This window comes from Geospiza fortis, unplaced genomic scaffold, assembly GCF_000277835.1.
Source record: "Geospiza fortis unplaced genomic scaffold, GeoFor_1.0 scaffold333, whole genome shotgun sequence".
Lineage (NCBI taxonomy): Eukaryota > Metazoa > Chordata > Aves > Passeriformes > Thraupidae > Geospiza > Geospiza fortis.
This window is the reverse complement of record NW_005054347.1, coordinates 583808-604826: the sequence shown is the minus strand read 5'-3', so window position 1 is coordinate 604826 and position 21019 is coordinate 583808. Positions and strand designations below refer to the sequence as shown.

Below are 21019 nucleotides of genomic sequence, written 5' to 3'. Positions count from 1 at the left end.
GATACAAGCTCTATTCATGATTATGTATATACTTCAGTAGGCTGTCATTATGAATATGTGGTATATTAGCAAAGTGCATTCTCCGGCAGCTCTCCATATTTATACTTTAATCACAGAGCTCTAATTTCCCCTGAAATTTATTTGATTTTTACTTCTTGTAAATTTTGTTTAAAAGTATGTTGAAGTAGCCATCTGTAGTATACTAAATAATTATGTTAAAAGAGCCTTAAAAATAACCATTATTTTAATTAAATTTTGATAGGATTGAATTGAAACACATGCTATATATTCTCTCCATAGTACAAGTAATTACTGTGCTCTGATTTTTACTATAGAGAGAGTTGAGCCCATAATGTGCTGATTTGTCTTGGGAATGCAACCTCTCTATCACCAAAGTTTTCTATTTTTTTTTCCCTTCTTTTGAGTCTGTGATTACTAACCTGAATTTCTTTTTGGCTCTTGAAAATTTATATAAATCCCACTGCTATGACAGGTTATAACCTTTATGGTGTGTAGGATATAAATGAACCTAATGCTATTGAAAACTGTTTGCTTCCTGTGTCTGAATGTGAGAGATGATGGGGAAAATAATACCACATCCTGCCTAACTTTAATGCCATGGGACTGTAGAAAGTAACCTGCTGACCATCAAGACAGTGCCCAATATGAAAATATTTTGAACAGAGCTTAAAAACACATGAAAGATCAATAGCTTTCTAGAAGTATTTCTTTAAATGGGGTATTTAAAGCTAACAAGGGAAGGTGTCACAATATCTCTAAAACATTGACTTCAATTGGATCTTTATTATTTGGTAGATCTATGTAAAAGGAAGAAAAAGACTATGGTGAATTAAATTTTTTAACTCAGTCTATATAGCTATATATATCTATATATCTATCTCCTTTCTCTCTACCGTACCTGCTTGTTTTTCTTCATACCTCTAAGATTTTACTTTGCTTGGTCTTTGACCTCCTCAGTGATGTGGTTCAATGTTACATTCTCTAGTTATTGCTTTGCCTTCACTTGCACTCATTGCTGTTTCATTGCTCCGTGTGGTTTCCACTGGCCATTTGTTTTGTAACAGTGAATGGGAATGCTATTTGGAGAGAAATTGATGGTGCTAGAAGTCATCTAGTGAGTATTAGCTTTCTCATATACTTGGCATTATGGAGCTATTTCCAAGTGACTACTTCACTTTATAAATGGTAATGCTGCAGGGTCTAGAGCAGGGCTTGTGCTGGAACTCATGGGCTTCTCTGCTGTAATACCTTGTTTCTGATACTGACTTGCTTTGTGCTTAATGGCAATGCATTTAACCCTTTTTGTGTCTTATTTGATCTCCCCTTAAGTCAAAGGAGGAGAATATTTTTTATCTATTTGCAGGGAGGATCCTTCTGCTAATATTTCTCTCTGCTTGAGGCTCTAAACTCCCCATCAGTATTCAATATTCTCATTTCAGTTCAGTGTGCTTATTGAGTTCATTAATATCTGCCTCCCTCTCTCTAACAGTGGGAACTAGTGAGAGTTGTTGCCTGCTGTCCCTGATGACCTTAGGAGCAGACTGTCCTGGCCTCCATAAGAAACTGAACCAAAAAAAATCATGCAGGCAACTTTTCATCTCTGAATTGCTGAGATCCTGCCTACCTCTGCATGGAGAGAACCTTATTACAACAACACTTGATGTAGTGGAGGAATTGTCTTGGGGAGGAGGATGAGATGTCAAATGCACGTCAAATGGTCTGTGACTATTGAAGGACAAGGGAAAATAATGATTAGCCTAACTGGTGGCTAAATGGAGGAGACCTGCAGAGCATCTCTGGGCCAGCAGCCATGAATGCTAATTGCAGCTGGATCAAGCAACTGATCTCTTTTTTTACGGCTGTATTCCTAGAGCAGAAACTTGTTAACATTTCAGTGGTTTGTATAATCGCTGATTTCTGCTGTCAGTGAAGCTTTTTCCTTTGTGAAGAATTTTCAGCTTCTCTTTCTCAGTTTTTTTTTTTCATGTGTGTGCGTGAGAAGGTTTTCTAAGTTTGTCTACTGCTTTGATTCCTTGGACATATTCTTTCTGTTTCCTCCTGCTCTTTGCATTTGTATTTCCATCTGTTTTCATTTGTTTGGCATCTGGCTACAACAGTTTTCTAGAATGTATTGTAATTGCATGCACTGATAATAAATCAAGGGGGGACCTAACAGGTAAGAAAACCAAATGGCAGCCACAGGGGAACAAAGTAAAAGCATAAAAACACCAAACCCTCTATGCTTCAAGGCATCTAATGCAAAATAGATGGGTTAACTGTTCTAACTGATAGGATTCATCTGGCTTATATCTTACCTAGTGTTTCCAGTTCAAATATTTGTATCGAGATAGAAATTTTATGTAATTTGTGTTTCAGATAGCTTACGGATCTCAACAACTGAGATATAGTCCTAAGGAGGATTTTCAAGTGAAGACCACAGAAAGTAACACATGTTTTCAAGCAAAGCTTTAGTGCATGTCACTTCATTTAAAATAAACATAACTATACCAATCACCACCACTTATCCAAGCTGTAAGTCAGAGACAAGATTCCTAGATGTATTTGGGTGACTCTGCTTTGCTAAATAGAAAGATACTAAGTGCTGTGTCTTACCTTATGGTAACTATGTTGGTCTCATCTTTACATGGCGGAATTTCAATTTTGATATTTTTTTCCCTCATCTGGATACTGGCAATAACATTCACAGGTACATGAGCATTCATTTTGGTGCGTGCTTCCAGTCCTGCCTGGACTGTGTGTGTGTTAATTCCCATTACAAAGGTCACCTCCTTGGCCATGCTGAAAAGGTAGAAGGAGGGTATAATTACGTTCATGCAGCAATCAGCTGTTGAATATTTATGGTCTCTCACTTGAAAATATTATTCTTTTATTTTATACTAAATACTTACCTTAGACTTGTTTTGGATCTCAGCTTAATGTTGGCATTTAGTAACTCAGTCAATCTGAAATCAGACTTTGGAGAAGGTGTAATCTGTGCTTGAACTATTAAAAAAAACAAGGAAATTATTAAAAATGCCCTTCAGTCCTAGCAAGAATGTTTGTATTGCTAAAGCAATGAGCTATGTTACCATTTCCTGCCACTTTTGTGATAGAAGAGTAATAGAAGCTGGTCTCTGTCGGGAAGCCAGTGCAGGTGGGCACAATGCGGCGGATCTCAGAGGACAGGAGAGCTTTGGTCCACTGCCTCCCTACACCACTTTGAAGGCTACTGATTATTCTCCTTAGTGAAGGGATTTTTTCATCAGATCCATACCATGCCTGCAATTACAGAGTTCAACATGTCTAAATAAGCAGAACTTGAATATCATGATCCGTGTCATTAACTATGCCTCAGGGGAAATTCTGCCAGCAATGATTATAAATAATCCTGATCAAAGCTTGACCTTATTTTCCTTGATTAATACTAGAGACAAAAACCCAACCATGAATTTATAAAAGGGAGAGAATGTATGAAAGTAACAGTATTTTAGAGATTTTGATGCTTGGGTAGTGGTGCTATAAAAATGATACCTGCAGTGCACTTTGGATGGCGTTTTTATCAAGTCCACCAAAAAACAGCTCTTGGCCAAACATCTTCAAGTAGCCTGATGCAAAAGGTTTGTCACTGGAGAATGCCTTCCAGTCAGAGAGCTGTGTGAGAAGATGAAAAAAGCCTGGTTCTTCATTACATCTGAGAAAGCAATATCAGAGATTTTGTTTTGCCCCAGAATTTACCGTTTTCAGGATTTTCTTGAAGTCATAGTCAGTCTCCCAGTCCCTGTCAAGAGCATAACCTTTGGCAAACATCTCCTGCAGTCCTTCAGCTGTTATTCCTACCTGTGGGAAGAAAAAGTGCAGATGCCAGTAGATGATGGTTTTAAGAAGGGGTTAGAGGGCAAACTGTGGGTAGACCCAATTACCTCCAAGGGATCAGCCACTCTTCCAAGGAAATGTGCCCGTAGCTGGGACATTGCTACAGTTGGAATTAAGCTACCTGCATCATTCAATACCAAATATTTAGCTGCCAGCCCGCTCATAAGGAACTCTGCAGAGAAATAGGCAGTAAGACACAGCACAGTTGGTTTTTAGGTCAGAGTGTGCAGATTATATCTATTTACTAATTTAATAATCAATAGTATATGAGCAAGGCCAGAAAACTTAGCTATAAAACTGAAGCTCTAAAACAGTTATAAACAGAATATTCTGAATTTTTTAAATAATAATGGGCAAAGCTACAAGCTCACTGGTCACTGTATGGTGGTTTTGCCATTTTTCCAGTTGCTTTTGCTATATCATAGAATCATAGTATGGTTTGTGTTGAAAGCAACCACAAGGATCATCCAGTTCCAACCTCTTGCCATGGGCATGGGCACCCTCCAGTAGACCAGTTTGCTCAAATCTGCATCCAACCTGGCCTTGAATACTTCCAGAACTGGGGCATTCACACCTTCTCTGGGCAAGCTGTGCCAGTGTCTCATCACCCTCACAGTAAAGAATTTCCTTGTAATATCTAATAGAAACTGATTCCCTGTCAGTTTGAATACATTCCCTCTTATCCTGTCACTCCATGTCTTGTGTAAAGCTGCTCTCCAGGTCTTTTGCATGCTCCCTTCAGGTGCTGGAAGGCCACAACTAGGTCACCCTAGAGCCACCTCTTTTCCAGACTGAACAGCCCCAATTCTCTTAGCCTTCCCTCATGGGAGAGGTGTTCAACCCATCTGATCATCTTTCTCATCCTCCTTAATACTTGCCCCAACAGGTCCAAGTCTTTCCTGTGCTGAGGGCCCCAGAGCTGGATGCAGCCCTGCAGGTGGGTCTCACATGAACAGAGGAGAGGTGCAGAATTTTCCCCTTGTCCTGCTGGTCTGGATTCTTGTGCTGCAGCCCAGGACACAATTGGCTTTCTGGGCTGCAAGTGCACATGGCTGGCTCATGTCCAGGCTCTCCTTCTCCAGCACCCTGAGTCCTTCTTGGCAGGTCTTCTTTTGATCTGTTCATTCCCCAGCCTGGATTGATATGGAGGGTTGCCCTGACCCATGTGCAGCATCTGGCACTTGGTCTTGTTAAACCTCCTGAAATTCCTATGGGCACACCTCGTGAACTTCTCCAAGTATGGAAAATATGCCTGTCCATATCATTTACATCCAGTCACACTCTGTAAAATCAGCTTATGAAATGCTTTTACGAGACGTCATTTAGGGCACCTTGACTAAGGAGATGAGAAATGAAAACAGATTTGCCATCCTTTGCTAATAGTTCAGGGAAAGCGATACAAATGTCTTGTAAGGACAGATGGTGAGCTATAGATTTTTCTCTCAAATGACTCAAAAACTATTTAATAAATCTAGTCCCAAATGCTGTAACCCTTACATGAAATGCACCAGTTGTTAAATTATTGATAACTACTGAGTGAACTTTGAGGAAACAATTTGTTTCTATTTATTCCTCTATTTAGATATATCATCCATAATGTTCTTAGGTACAGAATATCAGTGCAGAGCGCAGTCAGGAATTCTTCCCAGTTCTGGCACAGTTAGATCCTGTCCTGCTTTATGAGTTACAGTAATCCTTCTGCTTTTCTAAATTTCCTTAGGTTTCAAGAGAAACAAGGCTGACAGGATTCATAGGCATCCTTGCTGTGCTTCCTTCTAGCTCTCCTCTCCTGTTCCTACACCTTCTGGAGAATAGAGAAATATGTATGAACTGTAATTTTGCCTAATTGCCTTCATTGTTTTGCTGTATGAATGTACTGTGCTAGCCAAAGTGCTGGGCACTATCTGCCTACAGCATGTGAGATTCAGAAACAGCTCCTGCAATCAAGACACAGGTATTTATGCCATCCCACTTTTGACAGAGGAATAAGTGGAGAACATTCATTAGCTAGTAATGATGACCCTATTAAAAAAAAACAAACCAAAACAACTAAGTGTTGCCACACTGGGACTACTAGTGAGTTGACAGAAAACTTAGAAATGTGAAGACTGGTTTTTCTCTGCATGAGCAGAGAAAGGCAATGCCAGGTGTTTTCTGGACAGGACACTTAAACTGAGGCACAGTACTCTAAGTGAATTTGTTAAATTTTTTATGTTCTTACCACAAAACCTGTAAATTAAAAAATTCATGGTACTTCCTGATACTTAAGAAGGATTGCTTAAAAATGATTAAATGATTATATAGAATTCATTGACTGGAAGAGAGCAGGAATATTTTCCATACCTCAGGCATTATATAGTGCTAATGCTCCAAGAATATATTTGCCATTTCACCATGAGAGTTTGATGACACCTGCATATATTTGATTAATGTCTTGCCCCAAAGATGGGGGAAAGAAAACTTAGTGAGCAAAGAAAGTAATCTTTGGTACATATAAACATCAGTACTCAGTTAATTATATGAATCTGGGCATATTGAGAGACAGATCTCACAGTCCTCACATTGAGCAGAACCTGAGTCACCCCTTTGATTTCAGCAGCAATGTGTAGAACATGAAGCACTATTTTTTGGTGGTCATGTGTGACAAATTCCAGAGCAGAGATACATTCAACTGACATTATCTCCTGTCATTAAAAATTCAGCATCCAGCACCACAAAGATCTGTGATGCTGGGGGCAGATTTTTGTTTTTATCAAGGAAATAGGTACTGCATTACAGCCGTCACTATGGTAACTCTTCCAGAATGGACTCACAGAAAAATACTTTACCTGTGGCTAGTGGAGACAAATCAAATTAGAAATCCTCTTCCCATGCTAGTGTAGTACGAGATTGACTTAATTTAGCTGAGTTATGCAAGTCTAAGATTAGCATGTGTGAGAAAAAGATCTTGTTTTTTATTTTTCAGGATGAGGACCTACCTATCTGTGGTAGCCAAATTACTGACAATGGTCTTCACTAGGAAGTAACAGCAATTCCCCAGCTACATTTCTGCATTTCCAGGCTACAGCCAAAATAAAGTATTTCATTTCACATAGCCTCCCTCACACATATTGCACCCTTCTTTCTCACTTTGTGAAAATTTACAGGGCTTAATTTTAAAAGCAAAAATTAGAAGACAAAATGACTGTCTAAACCAAGAAACATATATCTGCATATTAACAGAAAATGTATCTATCCCTGAATGTATTTTAACTAGTACAGATATTCACGTGGTGTATATTAGTGACTGTTTCTTTGAACACTTGCTATCTCCATCATTGAGGCAGCAAGCACATGTATAGCATATTACTGTGATTCTTACAGAATGTATCATATTTATTTCTATGATAGCACACATTAAATGGTCACATAAAACCCAAAAAACTGGGGCAAGACAACAATAAGATTTACAAAAGCCTTTGAAACCACACCCCTGTCTCCAAAAAGGAGGCAGCAGTACTTGTACACTCAGCACTACGGATTTCAGATGTTTCAGAGTGTCTTAATGTTGATTGTTTTGAGAAGAATCTTAACACATATCAGTGAATGACAAAAGTTCTAAAAACATCCGACTCCTGATAGATAAACAGCATGTGTAAGGAGACTGTGTTTGGAGCTATAATCTCCCAAGTCTACCAGCTACCTATGCCAAATCACTGAGGCTCTCATGGTTATTTACATAGAAGAGTTGCTTAAAAAAGTCTTCTGAGAAAAATAACATACATGGAAAATAGCAAAAACTACAATGTGGCCCAACAAAACCTCCCTTCTAATCTGGTCCTTCCCTACTTTAACTGCATTTTCATGTGTAACTCTGATGTAAGTGGCCAGTCTCCAGATACCATACATGGATTTGCTCATTCTAGTAAAGAATCCTGGTAGGAAGATGCAAGAAAAATCTTTAGACAATGAACCTGATGTAGCTGCACATGTGTGCAATGAATTGTCACATCTGAATGTTTTCAGAGTTTTCTGTTTCACTGGGCACAATTGTTGGGGTGAAGAGTATTTAGCATCACATTTGGATGCAGCAGGAGTTGTAGGTGTTCAACACTGGTAGAAATTAATCCACTTCAGCAGTAATTTAGGTCCCTTCTGTTTGTTTGGTGCTGAACAATGGTATGAAATTGTTAAGCACCACTGAGAATACAGCATTTGATACAGGAGCATGTGCCTCCCTGACTAATGAAAATGGAGGGTTAGAGCCCCACAAGCCCTCTGGTAATTTCATGCTGGCACTGTACAATGCAAAACACACAGGGACATAAAAACTCTTCAAATGGAGAGCCTGAGATTCTCATATTTTTTTCACTGAAGATAGGAAAACATGGAGGAACAACAAGCAGCCTAACAGCTGGCTAGGAGAATTGGGCTCTCATACTGTACAATTTTGTTTCCCCAATGATATTCATCATTGTATATTTTCTACAAAATCTTCTGGATCTTACCTTTAAAGATGCTGAAGCGGAAAACCTTGCTGAACTGATATCCAGACCTGTCAAACTTGGGACTTAGAGCTCTGACAGCCATTCTGCAGGCAGAACCCCTGGAAAAGTTTGGAGAGCGCATTAACATCTCAACTGGCTTGCAACAAGTGCTTCTCCTAGGAAGGGAATTTTCCTTACAGCACTTGAAGATCTGGATCTGTGCTTCTACCCAGGGCCCTCAAGTGAGAGTAGATGAAACTTGCCACTTGCATGCTAGGCTCCTTCAGCACAGCATCAGCTAATGTCATCACGATTGGAAGACCTGGCTTGGTTTCAAGTAAAATGGCTGCAGCCAACATTCGGATTCGAGGATGAATTTTTTGATTCAGGAAAATCTCAAGGGTGATAGCCTGGACCTGAAAATAATAGATAAATCCAGTTTTACTGTATGTTTGAACATTTTGCTAATAAGCACCCAACAGCAGTGAATGATCTGCTTCATCAATAGCAAAGTAAAAATTTGGATTATTTATTTATTATGGCAACCCTGTGGTTTCATAGTCCAAGGGCTGGAAGGGGCATTATGGCAATGTAGTCTGACTTCCTACACAATCAAAGCCAAGGAGTATCACTGGATAACTTCTACATGAAGTCTCTCATCCTTTTTTGAGCTATCCTTCTCTAGGTAAAAGAGATTTCATGAATCCATTACATAACTGAGAAGTGATTTCAGCAATCACTTATCCCTATACATAAAGGTATAACTTATTTCTAATAACGCGATTTTCTGGGGTACTTTCTGCTAAATAATAGAATAAAAACTAAACAAATAAACCCCAATTTATTACCAGAAATCTCTACGTCATATAGGCAGCTTAAACCAAAATGGAATGCAATAAATGTAATTTCCTTTGTAGTACTTGTGGTTGATGTGTTTGCCCTCAGCAATATTCACTACCAAGAACAATTTTGTACTGGAACTTTTGCAGTTTCCAGGGGGCACAGGAGCCTTTGGCCCTAACTTTAAAATGGATGCGGATGATGTGCCACTGTTCTGGCAGCCCTTCTGCACAGCCCTGTCCTGCCTGGGTGAGAGCACATCCATGAGTTGTAATGAAGAATGACCCAGGAAACTTCAGCAAACTTTGGAAAAACCCTGACTGGTTTTATGAATTTGAATATGTTGATTATCAAATGTCAGTATAGATGAGGTGACAAAGATGCAGTAGGCCTAAATTTTCAAATTAAACAGTAAAAAGGCAATGAATTATGTACATTTAATCCAAATATGGGTGTGTACCTAGCTGCAAGCCAGGAATTGAACTGTTTTTTGAACAAAAAAAAAAGTGGCCACACTCATTAACTTGTTCCAGATCAATTTTCCTCAAACAAAATGCATAGAAAATGAAACTGAGTGGTCTGGGGCACCTGTTGAAAGCCAGGCCAAAGAGCAATCAGAGATGCAGTGTTGGTCTCAAACATCAAATTGACTTTTTTTCTTCCCCAGAAAATACTTTAACTTTTATCCTTGCAATTCTCTCCCCTCCCTCCCCTGCGTTTCCCCATCCAGCTCCTGCACTCCACTAAATTGTTTCTTTATTCTTTTGGTTAAAAGCATACCCTGGCTTACTATTGTCTGTGGATCAATATATGCACTCAAACTGGGAAGCACATGCAAAAAATGAGTATAATGGAAACACTGATACTGATTAGTAGGTGAATAGTTAATGAAAGCTTTTATTTTACCTTTTTATATTAAGAATTTACTTATATAAAACAAGACATTTCAACATCAGGAAAAAGATCTTGAAAAGCTTGAAAAGGTTCCCATTTAAAAGCAGATTGCTTCAAAATGAAAACGATTGTAAAGCGATGTCTGTGGTACACGAGAGTGTGCTGGTGTAGGCATTGTATGTGAGATCTAACAATTATCTCAGTCAGGGACAAAAGTCACATTTAGTAAATGCTCTGTTTATGACTTAAGCCCACACAATGTCTGTAAATTTGTAATTAGGATGCAAACCCCTGGTATCTATTTACAATAAAATCTGGTCTTGAATTACGATTAGATGTGACACTCAGTATTAAATGTCAATTCTCTGAAAACCTTGTTTTGTGGTTCTCTCACATACCAAAGGTGAAGTAGTACTAAACACATTTGGTCAATAATTTAGTTTTCTGTCTAATGTCCTTGGAAATGAAATGTTCGCAATGGAAATACCGATTTGTCTTCAACAACAATGAATGTATCTTTTAATGGGATTTTTTTGTTGTAGTCTGAAATACGGGAGGTTAATGTCAAAAGAAATAAGACATGCCTACCGAGGAATGGCTAAGTATTTTTTTTAAATAATGTTATCTCTGAAAAAAATTGATCTGTTTTTCCCTCATCACCCATTATCTGTTAGCAGTTTTGTAAGTGGAAGTCAGAAGGGCAAAGGAGGCAGCTCTGTTTTCTTACCACTTTGGGGTCTTTTAGGCCTATGTTTTTCAGGGCCATCACAGCAGTCACATGGACCCTGAGTGGTAAATCCGAGGCACCAGCTGCATATCCTGGCAAAAACTTCTTGATGTGCTTGATGCTGGCTGGATGTCCTACATTCCCAAGGGCTTTCAAAGCCAGGGAAATTTCTTCTGTGCTAGACTTGCTCAGTGCCTCTCCTGCAAAGCCATGAAGAAGCTGAAAAATAAAACGAATCTGTTGAGTTCAATTCCAGCTCTTATCTATATTCCATCCACCAGCCAGTTCTGGGTTTTGACTTCCATAATTTCAGTTTGTTCAATTCATTTATTTTAAATATTTTCAAATTCTTATTTTTCCTCATGAATAGAACATTTTATTCATAGAACAAGTGTAGCTGTACTGAACAGCTTCTTCTCACTATACGTTAAAGTTATCAAGTAAGATTTTTAAAGGAAAAAATAACAACTCGGACCTAGTGTCCCCTGCCTTTCAAGGTAAGCTGGTAGCCCTGAAATAATGCTGCTTGAGCATCTCTCTCTCTCATAGTTGAAGCCAGGTGCAAAAATACAGATACAGTTGAAACTTCAGACCCTTAAAAAAGATTCCTGAAGATATGGATAGTGGTGGTGCCCTTAATCAGCTATGACAGCCTCTTTTCTGTGTTGATTAATAGATGGAAAATGAGATCACTGCCAACAATTAGGTAATTTTACAGCCTTCATGGTAAGCAACTGTATCACACTTCCCTTAGTATGGCAAGATTAGAAGTAGTCATCTGAAGGCTGAATAAGAGCAAAGAACTAAATACTAACAGATAACAGTTTTAAATGAAAACAAATGGCTCTAAAAAAGGAAGTGAGATGTTAGAGAATAATTTCAAGACAGATTTGTACTTTAAAATAACACATTTGAGATCCCTTGATGGCGCAGAAAGTCTGCTTGATATCATTGATCAAATGAAGGGACACTGGAAATGCATTGAATAAGCCTAAACAATCATTTGCTTTGGGAAAGAATTTTCATTCTTTGACACAGGGTTTCTCAGATTTAATTAGCTCAAGAGCATTGGTGGCAATTGTAACACAGGAGACCAATGTAGGAATGTTGGCCATGCCTATGTACCGCAGGAAAAACATCATGTCAGGCACGCAGTGTAATTGGAACACCCTGCTCTCACTGGGGATGGTGGATTGACGGGTGCCAAAGACTCAGCGCATATTTCTCTTTCCTTTGCTATTACTGGCTGAGTGGTTGGTTCCACAAAACTTGACATGCATTTTTAGAACTGGGAAATGCTATTTAATGACTACTCAAATTGTTTTGAGGCCTGCTGATTAAAAGCAGTGTAGAACAGGGAGGGTATTACTGTTGTTTTAACAACCTTATAGCCTATACTGACGACTGGGCTTTGCTTCTGGCTAGGACACATTAATTCTGACAAAAACCTGGGCTTTTGTATCACTTAGTTAATTTATAAATATACATAATACCTACATTTAAAGTATTTTTGAGCAATGTCACGGGACTTCATTAATAATTGGCAACAAAGCACTCAGAGACACTCAGATAGAAAGTGCTATGAATTGTTTGCTTCTTCCTCCCACTCTCTTTTGTGTGCTAATCTAAAGATAAAAATGCTGTATTTAACCAACTGGGGTTCCCTTCCCCAAAGGAAGCGCTATAGTGAAGCGAAATACAGCTTTCTGAATAATGAAGAAAGAACTCAAGGCTTAACTTTTCTTTTAAATGATAAATAACCCCGTGGTTACCTGGAGACACTCGGAGCAGGAGTCTGAGGAGGAGCACTGCTTGTGGCACAGGGACGCGTAGCTGAGGTGGCAAACCTTCCCAAGCACAGAGCTGGAGCGTGGGCAATGCTTCTTTACTATGAGCTGGGGAGAAGGCAGCTGGTTGTTACTACCATTAATGAAGAGAAACATTATTGAAAAATATGTTTCTGCCCAATGAAAGACAAAACCAGGCTTTTGATTTTTTTTGTTGATGGATTTTCAGTTAATATGTGGATAGTGCTGTATTTGACAGTGTAATTGTAAAGTAATACCAAGTAACATCTGGAAGGCAGATCTGTCTCTTTTACAGTGTTTCACATTTAAATTTGGCATAGCCTATAATCCAAAGGGAAGAAATCACCCAGTCATGGAATGGAAAAATGCACATTATTGAAGAAACATTCGTCATGTTTTGTGATTGCCTCAGCTATAAGTACAATGAATTTGAGATTTGTTGTGAATGGACCTCACTACTCGGGCAGACGGGAACATCTTTTATAAATGTAGGAGCTGACAGGAGGCACCAGCCCACTGGTTTCTTGTGTGGGAAGTAGAGCACCTGCACACAATAACAGTTGGGCTGTTAGGGCTTTCACTGGGGGAAAAACTCTAGTCTGGGGTTCATCATCTCTACTTAGGGTAGGTAAAGTTCTTGCATCTGAGACTTGGATTAAAGCCTGCATATACAGAAAAAAATGGAAAAATAATCAGACTTCCTCCTACATAGCCTCCACATTGACATAATTCCCTTGGTTTTGACAGATCTTCTCAAATTCATAGCCATTCTTCTAGGACAATTAGGACAAATACGTGGATATAACAAATACGTATTTCTTGCTCCCTTATCTTTGTAGACAGTCAGAGAACTAATCTGATGTAACTATAAAGTACATTTGGAAAAAGAGAGACTAGAAGCCACTGTTTGCAGCAATAACCTCTGTCCCTGAGGGGTATTTTAGTCTTTATTTCCTGTTTAATTCTGGACTCATTTTCGCCCTTTTGATTTGCATTCTTCTCCCCTTAAGACACTCAGGAAACAAAGCCCTTTCAACCTCGCTGGAGGATATAAAACCTTTGTCATTTCAGAGCCTTTGCTATCTTGTCAAATGAATAAATACAACAGATGCTAGAGTCAGCAGAGTGGTTTGAGAGTGTTTAGAGAATCCCACCGTTGCTTCCTCCATCACATCCTGAGTTGGAGGGCTGGAGTGCAGAGCCACAAGCACTGTTTGAGTCACTTCCCAGCTGGTGAGCTCCTGCCTTTCCATTTTGCGCCGCAGGAACCTGAGTGCTCGGTGACTGGCCACTGCAGGGATTATATCCAAAATGTGCCGCCTGCAATGGGAAAGGCAAGCAGCATTTTCCAGGTCTGCTTCTGAACACAGGGAGCCCAGAGGATCTCCAGCAGAAGCAGCACCACCTTTATTGCCTGTACCTGTAGGCTGGCCGACTGGAGAATCGCTTCCACACCGATTCGTAATTCTCCTCATTTGCTGCACGGAAGAGGTGCAGAAGCTTGAGAGCTTTTGCTGGTGCATCACTGGGAAGCTGGTCAGAGGTGGCCTCTACTAATTCTTGCAGGCTTTCCTCTATCTGCAGAAAGATGAAAATGCAGGAAGATCACATGCATTGTTTCCCACAAGCAGGGATCTAAATCTCCAACAAAGAATCTGTCCAGTTGCTGGGCTTTACCTCATTTTCCACATCTTTTATTTTGAATAAGTGGACAGGAAGCTGAAGCAGCTCACTGCCAAACTGATACTGAAGAGATCCACGATTCTGGTACTCTTTTGATGGGACCTCCACCCTCTGCTTCTGCACATCAGTCAAAACAAGTTTCTGCCTGGAACGGAGAACCCCAGGAAGAAAACATCACAAGATGCAGGGTACAAACTAAAAAAAAAACCCAACAGTAATTCTGCTTCCCCATATTGCAATGCAGCTACAAAAGGTTTTGTTATTAAGGGTATTTACAGCCAGATGCATTTGGACAGGCTGCTCAGAACCATACTCTGGAGAAGGTGTGCGCTTGCCAACAGGGCTCAGAGCAGAGCCAGCCTTTGCCTTCCTTTGGGAAAAACTGGGCTAGGGAATTTATGGAAGAAGAGGGAGGTGAGAGGTTGTGGCCTGAAGAACATCACAGGAAGTACTTGCTGTGTCTTAAGGAGTAAACTATGGACTCTAGAAAAACACAGATGGGAAACTTGCTCAGAAATTAAAATTTAATTTAAACACTTTAAGAAGTTCATAAAAGCTGTTTTGTGTCTGTGTCTCTCCTGGAAGCTTCAAATGGAATTGAAAGTTTTTAGATACAATAAGAAATGCTACAATCTTTTTACTTGAACTATTACAATTCCCTCCCCATTTTGTTTGGTAAGCTGAATATCCTGGGGACTACAAAAGAAGCTTCTCATGAAGCTTTAAATTGGATTTTAAAAGAAAAGGGCCACATAAATTCAGGATTAGTCTTTGGAAAAGTGCTCGACCTTTTGAAAACTTTTTAAGAAGCAACAAACCTTCATCATTTGTTATTAAGAATAATTGTAATGAGAGGCTGTCTTTGTAAATATTTGCTATCTTTCTACATTTTCAGCTAAAGAGATGCAACCTATCCTACCAATTATGCTTAAAATGGGTCATTTAGGACACTATAATAAAGTTAGGTATTTGTACTGAACAACTGAAAACATTCCAAAAGCAATATTGCTGTACTACAGAGTCTCTCGAAATCTCTGTAGAAAATTGGTGTGTTTATTTTGGAATCTCTATGATCTTCTGTATCATTTCTATTCACTCCTTCCATATGGATTGCAGAGAACTGCTGCAGAAAAATAGCATATAACTGCTTTACAGACAAGCCACTGGAATTTGAATAGAAACTGCTACAGAATCAGTAGAGATGTTTTCTCTCTTGAAATTTTATACAATATTATTGAAAGGGCATTTGGGTCACAAAGTATAACATCAGGTACACTTGGGCAGATTTAACTCCCCCTTTCAAATCCTGATGAATCTATTATGTCTTCATTTTCATTGTTTTGGGAAGAGATATATCTGCCTAGAATAGATGAGAAAATGCTGTATTCTGAAGAGAAGAGCAAATGAATGCTAAAGATAGGATTAAACTGGTGAAACAGTAGTGAAATCTCTCTTGGCCTTGAAAGGTGCTGCAAGAGTCTTATGCTGAGCCGGTCTGAAAGCTCAGCTCCAAGTGCCTTGATAGATTACTTTTTTTTTAACAGCGAATGCATTGTGGAAATAACTTCTGAAGACTTGAGTGAGAAAGTCACATCTTCCCAACTATCTTATATTTGTCCCCTTCAGCTGGGTAATGATAAAAATGCAGAGAAAATGGGAAAAGTAAAGTTACTACCCTTCTGAGAGCTGAGAAAGACCTTACTGAAGACAATCTCTACAGGCTGCACAAGGAGAGGGTAAAGCACCATAAATCCATTGTCTCCAGACTAATGCCGACTCACAAAAACCCATAATTTAATAAGAACACTGCAGTTGTCCCTATCTACACCTTGATTGCATAAGATATTAAAGCCACTTTCACTTTTTATTTTTTTTGTTTAGTTTTGTTTGGTTAGCCAAATGGAACAGGTTCATTATATATATGAAGTTAGTCAGTTACTGACACAAACTTTCTGATGTTGCTGTTTCCAACAGTTCCTTGCAGAAGCTAATGGAGCAGTGAAGATTACAGCAGCTGTAGAGTGGGATCAAAGAACACCTTCTGCACTGTGACATTTATGCAAAAAGCCTCTCCCTTCAGTAGGGCACTCCTATTTACAGAGTCCATAATTAAATAAGTAACTGATATTTTTTTTCAATAAATGAATTTGATGGATGAAAAAATTTCAAATACTGAAAGTTTGAGCTAGGGGCACAATTTCATAGACAACCATATTTGTGTTATGCCCCAAATTTCTTCAAGAAATATGCAAAATTTGCTGTGAAAAAGCAAATGCTTTTATCATGTCTTGTACCCAATTGTTTTACAATAAAACCCAATTTTCTATCAAGAGACAGTTTTGATGGGAGATTTGCAAGCTGCCCATGGTATTTAGGAATCCAAAGTCCTATCTAGGTTTCTTGTGAACTAGTCTCCAAGGATGTCTTACTGCATTATTATTTTCCAGGGAACTCTCTTTTCTGAGTAACTGTCTTTCAAAGTATTTTGCTTCAAATATATTAGTTCACAATTTCTCAGATGGAATTACATTTGTTTTGGCTTTTATGGCATAAATCAAATATCTCTGAGAAATAAAATAGTCAAGTCCTGCCAAGTTTAGCTAACAAAATTTGGATAGGGATGTGCAGGTTTCAGATTTACAACTAACAGTGACGGTTGTTTTTATGAGCTGTTTGGGATTTTATGTAATTAAATACTGGCAAACAATAGGCTGTGGAAGTAAAGGATTTATTTCTCTTACAGTCCTTCACTCAGATTACTGGGTTGCTGAATTAAAGCAATATGTACAGTACCTTGCTTCTACAATAGCATTTCCTCCTGTTATCTCGTTGAAGGGTGCAAACTGGTGGATTTCCTCAACATCAGCTTGTGTAATTACAGCTTCACTGCGTGTATATTTAATTTTGTAATTGTAAGTAGCAGTTGCACGAGAATTCTTGTTCCTCTTTATAATATAAAAAAAAAAAAAAAGAAACAAAGAAAATAAAAAGTCATTGAACTTTGAAATTCTGTGACTAGAGGCTATTACATCACCCACTTCAACTCATTTGTTTTCCAGGACTGTTATGTTCATTGGCCATAAGAGCAATCAGTGTGAATTCTGTGCACTTACTTGCATGGGAGAGGTCAGGCACACTGCCTGTCTCCATTACTTTTACTGCTAAGAAGTGTTAGCTGCTTTTTCCTTTTCCCAAATCTAAGTAATTGGTCATTCCCTTGAGAAGCAGACACATTTTTTCTGAGGAGAGCAGCTGCATAAACTACTCTATTTCAAAGACAGGATTATAATAAAATTCAGCAGTACCTGTCTTGAATAGCAGAAAATGGACATCGTGACTATTTTTTTTACTCAACAGAGTAGGTGAACTAACTCATGCTGATAATTAATGGGTTCCAAGCCAGCTAGCTTGAGCTAGCTCAAGTGTGCTTGCAGTACATTACAGTGGGCAGCCCAGACCTCTGCTTCTCTGTGGGATCATTTTCATACAGAAAGAAAATATTGACAACTGGATACAGCAGATCTGATTTTCCTCTCATTTTAGTATTTCAAATTAAGAGATCGTGTGGATATCAAATAGTGTTCTGCATAAGAATTTAAAATACTTGTACATAATACCACTCTGATTTACCTGCTGGCAGGTCTTGCATAGATGAGTGTATGCTGATCCTGTGAGAATTTGAACTTTCTCTTCACAGCTGTCCAGGTCCTTGGATTTGGTCACATAGACTAGGTTTGCTCTCTTGTTTTCCTGGATTGCATATGTTGTGTTACAAATACCACCAATCCCAGCCTGGCAAAAATGAGAACAGGATCAGAGAAGGTCACTATTATGCAAAGCTTTACTTCACCTCATGAAATTTCCTGTTTAATTCTGCATTTTCAAAATTACTAATGGAATTAAATGCTTTATTTTTCCTTATATTCTTCAGAAGCAAAATTGCAATGATCATTACTTTCTTCTCTTTTTTACAAGTACCATTTCCAGTAAGCCAAGTCAGAGTTACACTGAGAGAACTAAATCTCCCCAAAGTTTCACTCAGAGCCTCAGGAAAGGGGAGTAATAATTTTCAGTTAGAGCTGTTGATTATGAAATATGTTTTGAGAAAATACTAATAAAAAAAGTGTCAAAATAATTTGATCAGTCAGAATGAAATCTTAACAGCAAAGTATTTCAAGGTTGGAGATGACATTGTGCCCTGAAAACTTGCTTTTACAGAGAGCTTACAAATGCCTATGGAACAGGCCTTGAAATATCAGGTGATCTGTCACAATATGACCAGCAATAATTAAAAAATAATCAGTATAACAGAGTTTTGATTATGGATCTTCTTGAGTTCACAGTTTTAGCTGAGCTCTTCAATAATATTTTGAGCATATACATTTATAAGAGCTTTTAAGTCTCCATAGTCAGTGAGATTTTTGTAGAGGAAAAATGCTTGATTGTATTTCAGGAGGAAGAGTTATTTTCCTGATTTTTTATTATTGTTATTTATAGCATAGCTAGTGCAGAGACCAGCTCTGGGCTATGTGAGAGAAAAGAAATGGTCACGTGGTGTTTAGGAAGCAAGATGCACCCACTTCATCTTCAGCTTAACAGAATTCCCTGAGACACTGTCTTTGGTAAAGGCTAGAAATAGGAATTGGCCAAGATTTCTGGAAGCCTTGCACTCTGCAAATACAGGTGTGGGTCTCTGCACACTGCAGGGTATGGTAGAGACATCCAGACTTTAAATGGGAGTGTCTGGCCCAGAGAGTTCAGTGGGATGGAGTAGACTCCTGCCCAGCTGAGTTTCACAGCTGTGCGCAGTTTATGGCCAGCTCAGACACCCTGAACCCACAGGATGGGATGTACACCTTCCCAGGTTAGTCCTTTAAACCTCTCTGCAGCTCAGATTTTGGGACTAATAATGTTTATCTTCCTTTGCAGAGTGACTCAAGATTGTCAAGCATGGGTGCCAAAGCTCATTAATCAGTTGCTGTCTGAGAGAAGCAAAGAAAACTTGGAAATTATTCCAGAAGGTGAAGTCACATCTATTGCCTAGCGGTGAGAGTAGAACATATTGCTAACTGAATTAGAAAGAATTAAGATGTGAAACTAGATACGAGAAAATAGTGCTGCAGAATATCCAACACCACCACACGGATTTTTATGCACAGCAAACAGCGTGCAAAAAAGTAAATCATCTAGCTCCTTTCCCAGAAACAATTCTACTTATGTAAAAATAAATTAAAAAAAAAATAGAGTTACTCTGGTCTATAGTTCCAATAAAAATAACATGAAAGTATAATAATTTCAAGGTTTTGCCGATCTCTGAATTGAATGTAGTCTAATCAATGTAAATATGGTTTCACAAAAACTAAACACATTGCAATTTCTGTGGTGAATAGTAATATCAGATGATTGACCTTGACTAATATATTAAAACTTGAAAAACAGTGGAAATTTCAACAGAGCATCAATTGCAACTGTCAAAGCTGTTACAGTAATGTTATGACATATATACTATTTTCTTCCTAAAAGAGGAGCTAGAAGAGATTAAAGTATATATGATTGGTAGAAAAAGTCAAATTACTGTTATTTTGACTTTAATATTAGACTGTATTTTCAAGCATGTTTTATACAGTGTTCCCATTTTATGTAGGCTTCATCTTTCACAGTTTACTTTCTCTGGAATCACAAGCCAGATTTTCCAAGGGTTTAATTCTGCAAATGTATTTTCTGAAATACTTTCATCAACCAGTTTAAAAATATGCTCTTCTGTTGTCCTGTTTAAGTACATGTCCACCAAATGTTGTCCCATATGAAACTTAATCATGATCTCCCAAGCTTAGGTCTTTCTTATAAGTGAAGTTTATGACAAGGATGAATACAGAAAATGCAGTAGAAGACTCTGAAGTGAAAGTTCATTTATTTACAAAGGCACCACAATGGCCAAACCCAAAACTCACCTCCTGCAGACTGTATGAATTCTGCGCCTTCTTTATGCTCAGCTCCAGCACGTTCATAATCCCTCTGTAGATGTTCAGACCATCATCCAAGACAGAATCAGGAGCCATAACGCTCCCGACGTGGCCATTGCTGTACTCAAACTTGATGGGGTTACTGAGCTGCCCAGTGAGGACCTGGGTCAGTTTCAGGGATCGTGAGAACGAGCTCGCGGGCCAGGCACCGTTGTACTCTGCGGCTTCAATCGAGTGAATCTAGAACAAAGGGGGAATAAAACTCCTCTTTCAGTTTTTCCCCCCCAGTTAACTTTTTTTCAATGCACACAAGCACCTAGGGCTTCAATCACATCAAAAATAAGCTTTTAAATAACACAAAGCTTCTTCAAATGGGAAACTTAGAAATTGTCATTTAGCATAACTAGTGTCGATACACACATTTCTGTATATAAAGTGAAAGAGAGCCCTGCAAATGGCTGATATTTCCACAGCCACTGCACTCTGTTCTGTTTCACAGAAAATCCATATTGCCAAAGGTTGACTTGTGCAAAGAAATGAGCCAGAGAAGAGCCACATGCAGCAGGTTGCTACCTGAAAGTAGTGTGGAAGAACTTCAGGAAATTGCAGGAGAAAGTTAATGTTGCATAAAGCATCATTAACTCCTGTTGTGAACTCTGTCATTTCCCTCACTGGGGTCACAGAGCGCAGGCAGCAATCTGAAACTAATAAACACACGGCCTCTAGGCCAGCCAGACATGCAGA

General features: G+C 38.7%; 1 protein-coding gene across 1 annotated transcript in view; it reads right to left on the bottom strand.

The window, feature by feature from the left end:
• Window positions 1–21019, bottom strand: part of LOC102044689 (vitellogenin-1-like) — a 42787-nt gene that overhangs the window by 19116 nt on the left and 2652 nt on the right. The window contains exons 4-19 of the mRNA XM_005423073.2: window positions 20264–20515; window positions 17943–18104; window positions 17106–17257; window positions 14307–14457; window positions 14050–14207; window positions 13784–13949; window positions 12594–12716; window positions 10822–11040; window positions 8559–8776; window positions 8382–8479; window positions 3942–4066; window positions 3757–3858; window positions 3553–3672; window positions 3111–3300; window positions 2931–3024; window positions 2635–2820 (exon numbers count right to left, since the gene is read on the bottom strand). Coding sequence (XP_005423130.1) covers window positions 2635–2820; window positions 2931–3024; window positions 3111–3300; window positions 3553–3672; window positions 3757–3858; window positions 3942–4066; window positions 8382–8479; window positions 8559–8776; window positions 10822–11040; window positions 12594–12716; window positions 13784–13949; window positions 14050–14207; window positions 14307–14457; window positions 17106–17257; window positions 17943–18104; window positions 20264–20515 — 2516 coding nt within the window. The remainder of the gene's footprint in view (window positions 1–2634; window positions 2821–2930; window positions 3025–3110; window positions 3301–3552; window positions 3673–3756; window positions 3859–3941; window positions 4067–8381; window positions 8480–8558; window positions 8777–10821; window positions 11041–12593; window positions 12717–13783; window positions 13950–14049; window positions 14208–14306; window positions 14458–17105; window positions 17258–17942; window positions 18105–20263; window positions 20516–21019) is intronic.